The sequence below is a fragment of the Melospiza melodia genome, chromosome 4, assembly GCF_035770615.1.
Source record: "Melospiza melodia melodia isolate bMelMel2 chromosome 4, bMelMel2.pri, whole genome shotgun sequence".
Classification (NCBI taxonomy): Eukaryota; Metazoa; Chordata; class Aves; order Passeriformes; family Passerellidae; genus Melospiza; species Melospiza melodia.
In genome coordinates this window covers 57,041,376-57,055,916 of record NC_086197.1, presented here as the reverse complement: position 1 = coordinate 57,055,916, position 14,541 = coordinate 57,041,376, and the positions used below count along the sequence as shown (strand labels likewise).

At 44.9% G+C, this 14,541-nt stretch overlaps 4 protein-coding genes and 1 long non-coding RNA gene across 5 annotated transcripts; 3 read left to right on the top strand and 2 right to left on the bottom strand.

The window, feature by feature from the left end:
- The first annotated feature begins 838 nt into the window (after nt 1-838).
- On the top strand, nt 839-1,246 carry LOC134417487 (histone H4). The gene has a single exon (XM_063154748.1). The coding sequence runs from the start codon at nt 871-873 to the stop codon at nt 1,180-1,182; it is 312 nt and encodes a 103-aa protein (XP_063010818.1). The 5' UTR covers nt 839-870; the 3' UTR covers nt 1,183-1,246.
- Nucleotides 1,247-2,574: 1,328 nt separating this feature from the next.
- On the top strand, nt 2,575-3,068 carry LOC134417494 (histone H3). The gene has a single exon (XM_063154755.1). It carries the CDS (start codon nt 2,581-2,583, stop codon nt 2,989-2,991), a length of 411 nt encoding a protein of 136 aa, XP_063010825.1. The 5' UTR covers nt 2,575-2,580; the 3' UTR covers nt 2,992-3,068.
- Nucleotides 3,069-6,822: 3,754 nt separating this feature from the next.
- LOC134417493 (histone H3) lies at nt 6,823-7,336 on the bottom strand. The gene has a single exon (XM_063154754.1). The coding sequence runs from the start codon at nt 7,328-7,330 to the stop codon at nt 6,920-6,922; it is 411 nt and encodes a 136-aa protein (XP_063010824.1). The 5' UTR covers nt 7,331-7,336; the 3' UTR covers nt 6,823-6,919.
- A 1,051-nt stretch (nt 7,337-8,387) lies between these two features.
- Nucleotides 8,388-9,245, bottom strand: LOC134417486 (histone H4). Its single transcript, XM_063154747.1, has one exon. The coding sequence runs from the start codon at nt 9,217-9,219 to the stop codon at nt 8,908-8,910; it is 312 nt and encodes a 103-aa protein (XP_063010817.1). The 5' UTR covers nt 9,220-9,245; the 3' UTR covers nt 8,388-8,907.
- A 126-nt stretch (nt 9,246-9,371) lies between these two features.
- Nucleotides 9,372-12,895, top strand: LOC134417499 (uncharacterized). The gene is made up of 3 exons (XR_010027576.1): nt 9,372-9,464; nt 10,654-10,766; nt 12,290-12,895. It is a non-coding gene; the product is annotated as an uncharacterized LOC134417499 (long non-coding RNA).
- Nucleotides 12,896-14,541: the final 1,646 nt, after the last annotated feature.

Sequence of the window (14,541 nt, the reverse complement as noted above, 5' to 3'; positions counted from 1 at the left end):
TAATTCAGAATATCTTTTGTTTCCAATATTGATATACATACATGCACACACACACAAAAGAAGGAAGAAAACAGAAAGCCTAATCTATAGTAAAAACAAGAGTGATTTTTTTTGCTAATCAAGGAGCAGAAATTTCAGTCTATAGTTATAGTAAAGGTCATTTTGCAAAAAATTAAAGCCCAAAAATTTACCCCACTGCAGTAGCTCAAAATGAGCAAAACTAGCAGAAGTCACGTACTAATATAGCCTTAATAATATTTTAAAAATTCTATTCCACCTTCTGGTTAATATGTGATTACAGACAAAGGTTGCTGATGTGAAACTGGAATATTTAAGAAATGGGAGGTGAATATTAAAATAAAGAAACCAATAAAATTATTATTATCATGAAAAATTATTTAAAGCTGTTAAGAGATCTGAAATCATTAAAAATCGTGAAACAAAGATTATAGCACTTTGAATATAAATTAACCAGGAGTATTAATAAAAGACATAATGAAAATAACGAGAATTTTAAGTAATTCACACCAACCCCTGCCAATGATACAAAATATAACACGCGCACATATGCAAATGGTTTATACAAATCTAGGTGGGGGGAAGCTTTCCGACTGTATGAACACGCGCATCAATGCCATTTTCTTCCTGGAAGAGGATTATTCCTCGCTTTACTTGCCGGACTTTACAGCGCCCTAAACGGGCAACAGCGAGCGATACTCCGGCATCGGTGACGCAATGGGGAAAATGGGCGGGAACCCCGCCCCCTCCTTTGCAGTCCTCAAACAGGTCGGACCGAGCCCTATAAAAGCCGCGGCGCGGGCCGTGTTCCCGCATACCGATATCGTCGGCAGCAGCAGCGCGGCTCTCAGCATGTCTGGCCGGGGCAAGGGCGGCAAGGGGCTCGGCAAGGGCGGCGCCAAGCGCCACCGCAAGGTGCTGCGCGACAACATCCAGGGCATCACCAAGCCGGCCATCCGCCGCCTGGCTCGGCGCGGCGGCGTCAAGCGCATCTCGGGGCTCATCTACGAGGAGACGCGCGGCGTGCTCAAGGTCTTCCTGGAGAACGTCATCCGCGACGCCGTCACCTACACGGAGCACGCCAAGAGGAAGACGGTCACGGCCATGGACGTGGTCTACGCCCTCAAGCGCCAGGGTCGCACTCTCTACGGCTTCGGCGGCTAAAGCCTCACGTTCCTGTCTTACAACTACCATTAAAAATTACAAAGGCTCTTTTAAGAGCCGCACACCTTACCAGAAAAAGAGCTGTGTTGCTTTAAAAGTGGCGTGTTAATTTCTTCCAAACTTGAGTAATTACTCTGTAACTCGTTGCTATATTGTAAGGTAGCATTTAATTAAACTTCTTGGCCAGAGACTGGCTAACAAGCAGGAAACCAATATAGTTATTTCAACGTCCTGTATTTGGGGCCATGTACTTGCTAGCTAAGAAAGCTAAAAAATTAGCCAAGCACCCTAAACGCGTAGCCCCCTGTTTCGTGCTGAGGGCTGTAAGGTACCTAAGCGGGCATCTCATCTGAGGATTTTCCCCCTCATTGTGTAAAGAGTAGAAGTGGATACCTATTTATATTTAAATAAAGGTAATGTCGGTTGTAATGCGACATTGGAGGTATCACCTCCCTAAGTCCCCTCTTAACGTTCAAAAAAGGTCCCCTTTGTTCTCTGAATGTCGTGTGTAGGAAATTTACCACTCATTATTTGTGCTTTCGCTGTGTTTAAGGTTAGGAATACACTTCCTTTTAATTCAGGGTGCCAGAGGTGCTGTCCGTAGGTGGTGTCAGTGCCTGCCTTTCACCTGGAAGCCCTTCTGCGATCGGGCTCCAACGACAGCGCACCCGAGTAGGGAAATACTGCACATATATACAGTGAGGAAACGGGAAAATCACCTTACACCTCGTTGTGCTTCAGCAGCAACCTAAGGATGCTTTACATGCTGAAAGATCCGGTCATTTGAAACCACTCTCCTTTGGATTAGAAAACTTACATTTGCAATTCAGTTTGATCCCCGAAACATCTAGTCTGCCAGACGAAAGCTACACGAAGTGGAACCCAGCCTCTCCCACCAACACTCCCTCACAATACACAACCCCACGCACCCCATAGTAACGAAAATCCAAGCCCCCAAAATACTGTTAGGATTACTATTTAGGGAAAAAAAAAAAAGGCAATTAGAGAAAAAAGCCCCATGAATTTTCTATGCATTAAGCTCAGCATCATTTGCGGTTTCTCCTTCCCCGTTTGAATATTTCTCGGTACAGGGCTGTGTTTGAGGGGGTCTGTACAAACTGCGATAGGAACGCGCACCCTCGGAACGGGAGCGGCGGGGCCGGGCCCGGGTGGGGGCTGGGGTGGGGGAGGGGTGAGAGCGGGCAGCCGTTGGTGAAGGCGCGCGCGCGCTCCGCTCGCGGCGGGCTTTTCGAAATTGAAAGCACCCAATGGGAGAGGCGCATTCCTGGCAGCCAATCAGGGAAGGCGCCAGGGCTATAAAAAGGGCCGCGGCAGCACCCTCCGCTCATTTCGTTTCTTCCTTTCGGCTCCGGCAGCTCCTGTCGTGTCCCGGCAGCGATGGCGCGCACGAAGCAGACGGCGCGGAAGTCGACGGGCGGCAAGGCGCCCCGCAAGCAGCTGGCCACCAAGGCTGCCCGCAAGAGCGCGCCGGCCACGGGCGGCGTCAAGAAGCCGCACCGCTACCGGCCCGGCACGGTGGCGCTGCGCGAGATCCGGCGCTACCAGAAGTCCACGGAGCTGCTGATCCGCAAGCTGCCCTTCCAGCGCCTGGTGCGCGAGATCGCGCAGGACTTCAAGACCGACCTGCGCTTCCAGAGCTCGGCCGTCATGGCGCTGCAGGAGGCCAGCGAGGCCTACCTGGTGGGGCTCTTCGAGGACACCAACCTGTGCGCCATCCACGCCAAGCGCGTCACCATCATGCCCAAGGACATCCAGCTGGCCCGCCGCATCCGCGGGGAGCGCGCCTGAGCTCCCTGCCCTGGGTGCCTTCGATGTGGTCCTGAATTATTCCTCCCACACCCTAAAGGCTCTTTTAAGAGCCACTACATTGCACAAGAGAGTTGAAACACCGCTTTCCTTATACTTCAGAGAGAGTGATTCTGTAGTTCTCAAAGGTTATTGCAATTCCAGTGTAAGCAAGCCCGTAATTTTAAGTACTTAAGCTGCTTTTCTGTTTTCGGCAGCGTTGCACGCTGTTCTGGCGAGGTTCTTCCTAATGCCCATTCAACTGCACGGAATAAGTAAATTGCAGAAAGCAAATGGCTTAAAATACATCCAATGGGAAATATACTAGATCAGACAGCTGACACCTATTTTTCCCTGCATCTTTTTCCTCTCCCCGCCTTCCAGCTTGATACTTTCTATAAAATACTCCATTCAGAAGAGTTTAGGTTTACTTTAAAGCATAGGTATAACCTGAGTTAGCATTGGAAGGACAACATCATCAAGTTTCAAGCAGCTTTTAAATAAGTATTATACACTATCGTTGCTTTTACTGTGATGTACTCTTGAAATTTTAACTGGGTATCTCAGCTCTCCCTCTAACACGTGACTAAAACAGGAGTGCTAAGATTATGAATTCAATTATAGGATTAAAAATTGAGAAATTCAATAGTCTAACTTTTTGGGGGGAGGGGGAGGGCGGGTGTGTTGGTTTATGTGTGTTATAAGACAGAGGACAGGGTGGAGAAGAGGACCAAGGATTACCTGGAAAGGCAAATAGAACCCGGTGGTTGTTTCTGACAAGTCTCCTCTCTTCTATTTTCCCAGTTCATGGAGACCACTGGCACAGAAAGTTTTGTGGCTTCTGCTTGGGGCCACATCAGCTGAGGAACAGAAAGCAGCTGCCAGGCTTGGCAGATTCAGCCAAGGGGAGGCCTGTGGGAAATAGGCTTGTGCAGTTCTGGGAGTTAAAGACAAGTGGTTTGTATTTGATGACAAGAAAACTGAGCCAGAAGAGGAGCATGTGCCAAAGGCCAACACTTAGCAGAATTCAGTTGATTCAATAAATCTTTGTAGTCAGGAAATAACAGTTGGCCTTTAGTTCCATTTCTGGTTGTGCCAAATCTTACAGACTGCAACTCTTTTAGTATCTTAGAGAGGTCAACTTTTCTACAAATTCACAAATAAAGCACTGAGATTTCCATTGATTTTGCTTCTTTGCTGTCACATCTTTTCCTCTGTCCTTGACAATGGGCTCCAGCTTGTCTGAAACCCTTCTTTAAATGTTACCAGACAAATTGTTCTGAAATTAAAATTCAAGCATTTGAGTATGGCATGCGGGGAATCCTGTTAGAGGATTCCTGTGGTATTTTTCTGAAACAATACCCACGAGGTAACCAAGGTACATACAAGAAATACTCATAGCATAGTGATGTAGGTATGAAAGTAAATATCAATGCATCTATGTAAATGTTATATACCTGTATGAACACCTTCATATTTTCTTTTTCCATTCACAAATTTCATATCCATCCATCTCTTTCTCACTCCCCTCTGCCTCAGCACCATCTGGCACCATGTTTTCCTGCAGTTCCAACGTTATATGGTGGATTAAATAATAGAAACTGTTTCACAGCTGGTACTAGATTATCACTATGAGTCTCTTTTAGTTGAAATGGTTCTACTATCTTTTATTTGTGCATCACCACTTGCAGAGTGGGGTGAGAATTTACACATGGCAATGCTCCTGCTGAAAAAGTACAGAGACTGTGCCTGAGTGTAATTTAAACGGAACTCTATCATTGTAATATTAAAAGTAACAATATATCTGCCTACTCTCTAAGACTTCAGCAGCCTCTATCCCGATGCTACTTGTTCCTACACACTTGCAATTTATAACTGACTCAAAATTCATGACCTGGCCCAAATTCGAGGTTAGTAAAGATTAAAAGGACTAAAGCCTTAGAAGTGTTACAATTGTAAATAAAGAGGCCGGGGTCACTGCTGCCTGCTCATAGTGCACACCCAGGCTCTATAAAGAGCCTTCCCTGATTCCAGTCTATGGAAACTGCTCCCAAAAGTGAATGAGAAAATTATTCATTATGACTGGGAAGTTGTTAATATCTTCTTATTGATCTCCAGTAAAATTTCTAAAAGGGACTGAATAGGATCTTACAGCATTAAAATGGTGCTGCTTGTTAGAAATAATACAGTGTTTATTTTTTTTCCCAGTTAGTGTTAATATGCTCTGTTACAACTGAAGCAGAAGGAAGAAAGAAAGGCTGAGGTTATCCTTTCGTTTATTCTTTTCTCTGACTTTAAAAGAACATGGAACTTTTATGGCCTACTGAAACTTTTCCTTCTCTCCCCAGGCTGTTAGTTAAAATTTTCTCTTGACATCATGCAGCTTAATCAAGATAGTGAGAAATCTTCATCGTGCTTCACTACACAACTCTCCTTCAATTCCAACCTTGTTCCAAAACCAGGCCATGACGATCAATAAATCAATTCAGGGGGCTTTATGTGTGCAGAAGAAAAAAGAAGGGAGAAAATTAAAAAAGGGATAAGAGGCAGAACCCCCCCAAACAAATTTTTATTCTATCTGACTGAGAAACTCAGCAAGTCTTTCTGCTTTCTGTTCCCAAGCGCTGCCTGTGGCAGGCGGGATCTGTAGCTCAGCATCTCTGAGCAGCCACACAGGGCCCAGGAGCCTCTAAAGAGAGCAGGCAGCCACTCTGGCCTCTAGCAGCAGCTTCAAGTGCTCCCCACTCCTCAGGGCTGCGGCATCCCAAGTGCCAGATGTGATTATTTTGCAGATGGAGAGAAGAAAGGGAGATTATTCCAAAAATGACTGGAGAAACATCAGCTACTTATGAATCTGAGGTTTAATTTTTAACTCCTCCTTTTGATTCTCAGACTCTTCTTAGACTGACTTTGCCTCATAGTAAGAATTTGAACAGAGATGAGTCCTTCGAAGGCTGAAAACTGCAGGTGTACATGTCTGTCCTTCCAGAAACTCGTGAAGAATGCTGAAGGACTGGCTGCAGAAATGACAACAGCACACATCATGTATGGTGATCACTACTGGAGAAATGCAAGTTAAAAGACAAATATAGTAACTCTCATTAGGGCAAGAATATATAAATTTTCACTCCATGATTTTTATAAAACTTATTGAAAGAAACACCCTCCACAAAAAACAAAACAAAACAAAAAAACCTAAAAAGCAAAACAAAACAAAAGCCCAAACCAAAACAAATGAAATCCCACAACTTTCCTCCCCCCCAGTTATGTATTATTATGGTAAAAAATCTGGAAATATTTGGTAAATTATTCCTGTCTACAGTACTTTTCAATCTGTTACTTTTCTGTGATGCAAGAGGCCTTATGAATCCTGTGCATTCAGTGCTGCAGTCAATTTGTCAACACCAGGTAAAACGATATTTATTAAATCTGAGATAATCTAAAGTGACTTATTTTATAGATATTCCTGTTCCCAGTATTAAGAATTGCTGGAGCAAGGGGACGGCCCCCTTAAGGCAATCTGTTAAGTTTGACAGCGATACAGCACAGTGACAGGATGTTTCTGCCCTTGCCTTGAAACACCCAGCCAGGGTTTAGGGCGCAGATTTCCTTAGCACGGGTCGACTCCAGACACGGGAGTGTCCCTGTCAGGCCCCTCCACCCCCCCTTTTCTCTTTAAAGCCGTGTCACATCCCTCACTCACACGGATGTAAACCCCTCCATCCTGCCTGAGACTCGCCAATCACCCCCTTTGACTGACATTTCTCACACTTCCCCTTACCGGTATTCAAAACACTCGTTACTTTGCGGTTCTGCAAAGTATCCCGGGTGAATTTCAAGGGAAATCTTAAGCAGTGCTACAGCTCTTTTAATTGTGCATGTAGTGGCTCTTAAAAGAGCCTTTGGGTCTGCGTGGGTTACGGCAGGGAGCTCAGGCGCGCTCCCCGCGGATGCGGCGGGCCAGCTGGATGTCCTTGGGCATGATGGTGACGCGCTTGGCGTGGATGGCGCACAGGTTGGTGTCCTCGAAGAGCCCCACCAGGTAGGCCTCGCTGGCCTCCTGCAGCGCCATGACGGCCGAGCTCTGGAAGCGCAGGTCGGTCTTGAAGTCCTGCGCGATCTCGCGCACCAGGCGCTGGAAGGGCAGCTTGCGGATCAGCAGCTCCGTGGACTTCTGGTAGCGCCGGATCTCGCGCAGCGCCACCGTGCCGGGCCGGTAGCGGTGCGGCTTCTTGACGCCGCCCGTGGCCGGCGCGCTCTTGCGGGCAGCCTTGGTGGCCAGCTGCTTGCGGGGCGCCTTGCCGCCCGTCGACTTCCGCGCCGTCTGCTTCGTGCGCGCCATCGCTGCCGGGAGCCAAACCCTCTGAAACAGAGAGAGAGAAATGAACGCTACGGCGCTTCCAAGGCCGCTATTTATAGCCCGGCCCCGTCTGTGATTGGTCGCAAGAGGCGCCTTCCCATTGGCTGACGTGCGATCCCAGCCCGGGGCTGAAGCTCGGTCGGAGCTGCCCGGCCCCGCTCCCTCTGCCCGCGGCGGGCCGTGAATGTCGGACGCTGTGCTTGTATCCCTGCTGCTTCTCCCGCTCTGCATCTCTGCCGATCCCCCTGACAGATGGGAAACAGCGGAGAGGCCAAAATTCTGCGCGTTACTTGCACTTTATATTTTCTTTCTTTGTGTCTTTGTTTTGGTTTGCTATTTTTAGTAATGGGCTGATTACAAGAGAAGGAAAATGTTCTTTCGGTGTGGTACAGAGCTCCTTACGTGAATAGGCACGTTATTCCCTAAGACACAAAGCACAGATAAGCTGGTACCTGGAAACAGTGGCACTCAAAAATATCCGGTAGCACACCTTTGTAGCTATGACATGTGACAATCTGCAGTGATGGAGGTGATTTTTAAGCTACTATTTTCACGTTTTTCATGTTTTAATTTCACTAGGAAGTTCTGAAGGAAAAGCTTTACATATGATCAGATAACACAGTGATGATAAAACTTAGGCCATTGACTTTTTTTTTCCTGAAATTAATTGAAAGAGAAGATGGTATTAGTCTCCCACTTAATTTTCTGCTAATCATGAGGCTGTGAGAAAACCAGACTAGGCCACAAATCCATATTGATATCATTGATTGCAGGTGCCGGATAATTTTCAAAGGTTTCATATAAAGTTAAAATGTTTTTGGTTTTTTTTTCCTTTTGGTCAGGAAGTGCAACAAAAATATTTTTGGGATTCTTTTCTGTGTTTTTTAAAATGTTGTGTTGATGAAAGTATCAACACCAAGCTTCTTATGATACATTAAAAATATTTCTAGGTTCATAATTTGCTTTAATTGTCCAGTCCCATCCCATCCCTTCCGTCTCTCCTCCCAATCATGCCCCAAATGATCACTAGGAAACAGTATTAGATTTACTCGTTTATTTTAAAAGTAAACGTGTCATAGACAAGGAAATGAAGGGGGTGGAGGGAGGGAGGGGAATAGAAATATCAGAAAGAAAACATTCACTCCAGGGCAACTTTCCAATTCTTCCGTAGTTGAAACATTAATTCAAAGAAATTCTTAGTCTAATACAAAATTTAAAAAAATTAAGACATGGAATAAGTTGACATAATTGTTTAAATCGGTGGACATTGCAAAAATACACATTCAAATTTAAGAGTATTTGAAGCGATTTTTACAAGAGAATTTGGAACTCAAAAGAACCGCCTCATCCAACTCCCTGTTATCAGCAAATAGACACATTGCAGAGCCCTCATAAACATCAGTAGCATTGCGCTAACAGCTTTGGAAAGGTTTAAGAATAGTATAGTTTTCTTTATGTCTTGCAACATTGTAACACAGCTCTTTTCAAGGAATAGGTGGGTGGCTCTTAAAAGAGCCTTTGTGGTTTTTGTGACGGTGCTCCAGCTGGACGGTGAGGCTTTAGCCGCCGAAGCCGTAGAGGGTGCGACCCTGGCGCTTGAGGGCGTAGACCACGTCCATGGCCGTGACCGTCTTCCTCTTGGCGTGCTCCGTGTAGGTGACGGCGTCGCGGATGACGTTCTCCAGGAAGACCTTGAGCACGCCGCGCGTCTCCTCGTAGATGAGCCCCGAGATGCGCTTGACGCCGCCGCGCCGAGCCAGGCGGCGGATGGCCGGCTTGGTGATGCCCTGGATGTTGTCGCGCAGCACCTTGCGGTGGCGCTTGGCGCCGCCCTTGCCGAGCCCCTTGCCGCCCTTGCCCCGGCCAGACATGCTGAGAGCCGCGCTGCTGCTGCTGCCGACGAGAACGGTGTGCGGGAACACCGCCTGCGCCGGGGCTTTTGTAGGGCTTGGTCCGACCTGGTTGAGGACTGCAAAGGGAGGGGGCGGGGCTTGCGTCTGGCTCCCTCCATCTCCCCGCTTTCTCTGCGGCGCGGCCCGCGAGCGGAAAATTTCGGGATTTGTGTGAATTTCCCTTCCCCCGGGCACAAAGGGTTCGGTGTTTCTGTCGCTTTTCGGTGCGTTTCTTGTGTTTCAGGTAGCAAGGACAGCATGTCTGGTTTTTTATGATGTTTCATGTATTTTTTAAAGCTTTGATATTTCGTGATATCTCAGGGAAAAAAGCTCATTCATAGAAAGTTACCCCACTTATCGATTCACTTTAATTATGCTCCAATTTGTTATTTTCAAAGAGTCATGTCTTACGTATTTCGGTTTCACCTGCTTGTATGGATTCTCCTGAGAGGCTTCTCTGTTTATACAGTTACTTCACTTTTTTATCAATGGATAATCTTGCAGCAAATTCTGTCCAATCATGTTCCTGAGAAATTCTACCCATCCTCATTTTTTTTCTCACATCTTAATTTCCCACCATCTCTGAATGTTATCTCAAGGTGAATTCACCAGGGCAGGTATGCTAACCGAGATTTTACAGGTTTCAGTTTAATATTTTAAGGTAAAAGTATTTTTTTGACAAATATTTTTACAGTATTTTCCAGTGTGGTAGTGTCATAAACAGGAGCATGTCTATTTTTAGAGCAATTGAAAATCAAATATTGAAAAGAAGGTTGTTTTTGCATTTTTCGGGTATTTATTTATTCTGGGTTTGGTCTCTTTAGTGGAGGAAAATGTTCTGAGATTTTGCTGTTGAAATCAAGCTGTATTTAGCAAAAGTTATTCAGTAAATCATTTTCGACCTGAAAATTTTCTGGAAGGATAAAAGAAATTCCCTGCATTGGGTGTTTGCTGCCCTCTCATTGATGTTTTTTGATTGCTTGATAGTGGTTTTTTTTTCTGACTGGCTGGGCAGCTTTTTGTAATGTGTGCTTTCATGAGGATCCAATGATTGAACAATCATCAATCCATCTTCCCACAGACCACAGACAGAGAAGTTGCACCCGTTAGCAGAGAAATCACTGTTCAGTGGCCCCCTCCTTCTCTGAGAAATTAAAATAATGGAACCTGTCCTATGTTCATGCACCATCTTTCCAGTACAGGCCCAAGGGAAACCCAAATGGGGCAAAGCAAATATCAAAACTCTGAAAGAGATATCCTGAAATTTCAAACCTCTGACAAAGGCTCTGTTCCACAAGGAACTTGACAGTATTCTCACCTGGGCTGTGGAGATACTTCTGGAATGCAGGGGGAGGGAATGCCACAGCTCAGGTCACGGTGGTGCCTTTCCCAAGGTCAGTTTGTTCCTTTCAGGGAGGAACTTTCAGGGACCGTGCCTGGACTGCTGAGGGAGATCAGGCTGTCAGGAGAAACTGGGCACTCTGCAGTCAGCTCTGCTGTCACTTCCAGGAGATTTTGGGAGTAAGGTAAGTGTGTCCTGCACAGGTAAGGATACACTTGGTGTCGTGCTTGCAGAAGGTTTTTCACTCTCTGAGTCCCCAGGGTGTCACCAACAGGGCAGTTTAGCACTACCTGCTGCAGAACTCCCTGAACCACTCTGCTCTGAAAATCCAGACCTTCAGGCCATTCAAGCAGACTTCAGGGACTCTGATTCCATCACAGCTCCTCACTAGGAACTGTTTCCACTTGCAGATGCCTGCCATGAGGCTATCACAAAATCCTGGGCAAATCACATACCTAAGCATCTTGTGATAAGTTGTCCAGTTCTGTAAAGTTGAGCTTTTCTTTCTGTTTCTTTTTCTTTTTTCTTTTTTTCCCCAGTGGGATAAAATGAGATTAAAGCCTCATAATGTTAATCGTGCTCCATAATGAGCTGCTTCTGCCCAAGGATCTGTGACTACCTATAACATTTTCCTCTGTCTCTTTCTGTCTGTTTGCTTTGCTAAGGGTCAGAAACCACTTGGAAAAGGACTTTAAAAAAAAGTAATAGATACATGCTTTTTCATAGCACTAGTCTTTTAACTGTTGACAGAAATTCACAACTACTAAAAGGGAGCAAGTTTCATGCTAAATTCTGGCTCTTCTTCACTCACAGCTGATTCTAAATTATACATCAGATATCGTCTGTTCTGTGAGGTATCTTTGATAAAATTGAACAGTAACTTAGGATCCATTGAATCATTTCCTATGGAAGAGACATTCAAAGATCGTAAAACTGACCTCTGTGTGGCATTAAGAGTACAGAAACTTGGCAGAAAATGAACACTTGCATTCCAGCTGGTTCTCACACATCAGAGGGGCTGGGTGCAGCTGGCCTTAATTTCTGATTCTTGAAAATTCAGCCCTGTAAGCCTGGTAGTGTAAAATAAGAAGCATGAGCACAGATTCACAAATAATGCAGTTTCACAATTCAGCTCTATAGATGTGGTTGCATTCAATAAGAACTGCTGTAATCACAGACTGGAGAGCAGTTTCCTGAAGAAACAGAACTACAAACTCAGAATTGCCAGGGTTAAATTCACTATGATAGAGCTTCAACAAGAACAATAATGTTGTGTTAACTCAGACAACATCATTATTATTATTATTATTATTGCTATTATTGCTATTATTGCTATTATTGCTGTTATTGCTATTACTATGTGATGAAGCTTACCAAGAAGGCCTGCCCAGCTGGGAGTAGAGAGAGGAGAGTAGCCTGTGTCCTGGCTCCAAGGTCTTTTTGTCTTCCCCCCAAACAGGTTACATTTCTACCCCCCTTATATAAAACATAATCTTATCCCACTCTCCCTCTTATGTGTGGCATGATCTAGGTGGAGAGCTGAGTGCTACAGAGACACGTGTGGTATCACATACCTTGTAAAAGTTATTAGCATATGCAGTAGTGTGCAATTTAACATACAAGTGACTTTAGGCAAAAGTTACTTTTTTGGTCATGTGCCCTTAAATATTCAGATCATGACTTTTCTCCATTTTTGCTGTTCCTCAGAGCCGAAGTGTGACCATCCTATCTTCACCTCCAGCCCAATCATTCTCTCTTGGCATCAAGAACACATCTCCCGATGTGCAGAGACAACAGGAGGTGCAGTGCAGGCATGGGCAGTGAGCTACAGCCCTTGCCTTGGCCTTGGTTGTCATCCCACATCTCTGTGCTGTAGGCAAGGACTTCTTTTACTAGATGAAATTTCGATGTTTGATGTAAACCATAATCCTATTTTTTTTTTCATTTTAATTCTTCCATAGCTGCTGGAAGCCCAACCCTGAAATCATTGAAAAAAGAGTCCTGCAGTCACTGAAGTTTTTCATGATGTCTCAGCAGTTCATGCAGGACTGATGAACAAAACTCATGTGGGAATGGAAGCGCAAAGAGATCGACAAAACACTGTGTGCAAAATCAAAGTCAGTATGCAACATAACTCCAAATCTAGAAATAATTGTCCAAAATTCAGTATCGAGAGTGAATGGGGATCCCAGGAGGAGTCACATTGATGCCTTCATTGTGCTTTGACAACATGTTATGTAGAGGAGAGATCTCAAATTCCCACAGAAAAAAGTATTTTATAACCCTGTGTCCAGCAGAGCCCTGGGTGCATTGTGATCTAGATGGTAAAAAATAAACTTGGGAAGGAAAACTCTGTTGTGTAATCTTACTGTCAAGGGTGTCTAAGTTGAAAAGTGTTTCTGTGCCCAAATTCAAGCTGGTTCAGGTCTGTACTGACAAGCAAGCAGCAGAGACCAGGTCTGGTATAATGCTATTTATGTTGCCCTCTTCCAGAGCAGAGCCAGTCCTCATCTGGCGGTCCCCAGCTTCCTGCCCAGACATTGTAGGTGTTTCACAACTGAAAACAGCTCCTTCCTTTTGAGACCCTGTAAACTTAGTCTTGAAATGTACATAACTCACATTTTACAGCTTGATTAGCCCAGGTTAATAGGAAGGACTTTTTCCCTTCTTTACTCAGCTGTCATGGTTTAAGCCCAGCCAGCAGCTCAGCGCTGTGCAGGTGCTCCCTCACTCCTTCCCAACAACTTTACCTGCAGTGCATGAACCTGTATGATTTGGAGCATCCCTGTGGTGAGCTGGGATCAGCTGTCCTGGCTGTGTCCCCCCCACCTCCCTGTGCACCCCCAGGCTCCTCATGGGTGAGGTGAGAAGCAGGAAAGGCCTTGGATCTGTGTAAGCACTGCTCAGTGATAACTAAAACATCCATGCCTTATCAACACTGTTCCCAGCATAAACTTTAAACAACTTTGTGCCTGAACTAACACAGTTTGCTTTTTATGGAACTCTAGCTTCTAATTTTCTCTACCAAACGTAGAAGATATCTTAATAAATTAGTAGAACAGTTTCACTAGCAATAAAACTGCACTTTTGATGTCATTAAGAATAAAGCCCTTAAGGGAGACTTGTTTATTGTTTTTGAAAGACATGATGAGGCCAGGCAGAATAAACCTGACAACAGCTGCCATTAAATATATAGATATACACAAGAAGTACAGGAATAACATAACCCACCAAGAGAGAATGAACACATAGACAAACATATGTTTGAAAATTCCCTGGTTTTGTGGTAATCTGACAGGCCATTTGGCTTTGTGGTGATTAATGCTCATGAAAAACTGTGTAGCCCCATCATAAAAAAGTGATCATCAGTAGAAAATTATTTGTTATTCTTGGGGAGGGGGGTAATTTAAACAGAATCCTTGGCAGGATCCTATGTCTGTTTTGTTATATGTAGGCCTTTATCCAACTCAGTGGTTCATTTGGCATTATTGGAACACCACAGACTTTTGATATTACATTTATTAAGTACATCTGTGAAATAAACAGCTGACCCTAAGGAAGAGAAAATGTGGAAACCCAGGGCACTGGGAATATTTCTCTGTCTGCTCTGGGGTGCCCTGACCCCCAGGGCAGCACTGACTATGACCCTCATTCATGGAGAAAGTTTCCCAGACTTCAAGACAGACTAGAATCCACAAAAGTGGGAAATAGATTATAGAGAGTAGTGTAGGGGTATCACTGGTGAGAAATTGAGGTTTTGGGATTTTTAGTGTGTCGTGGATGGAAGCAAGATGGAGGGCACAGGGTGTCATCCTGGGATTCTCCTTCATGCTTCTTCTTCCTCCTCCTTCATGGGTTTGGGTGGCATTTTGTGATTGGGCAGAAAAGTCCCCATTGCAGCTCTTTGGGATCAGTTATTGGGTGAAAAGGGAAAATAATCTAGGTGTCAGTTCTTAATT

Coding starts and splice junctions, on each gene's coding strand:
- LOC134417494 (XM_063154755.1), top strand. CDS start 2,581: ATGGCGCGCACGAAGCAGACGGCGCGGAAGTCGACGGGCGGCAAGGCG.
- LOC134417486 (XM_063154747.1), bottom strand. CDS start 9,219: ATGTCTGGCCGGGGCAAGGGCGGCAAGGGGCTCGGCAAGGGCGGCGCC.
- LOC134417487 (XM_063154748.1), top strand. CDS start 871: ATGTCTGGCCGGGGCAAGGGCGGCAAGGGGCTCGGCAAGGGCGGCGCC.
- LOC134417493 (XM_063154754.1), bottom strand. CDS start 7,330: ATGGCGCGCACGAAGCAGACGGCGCGGAAGTCGACGGGCGGCAAGGCG.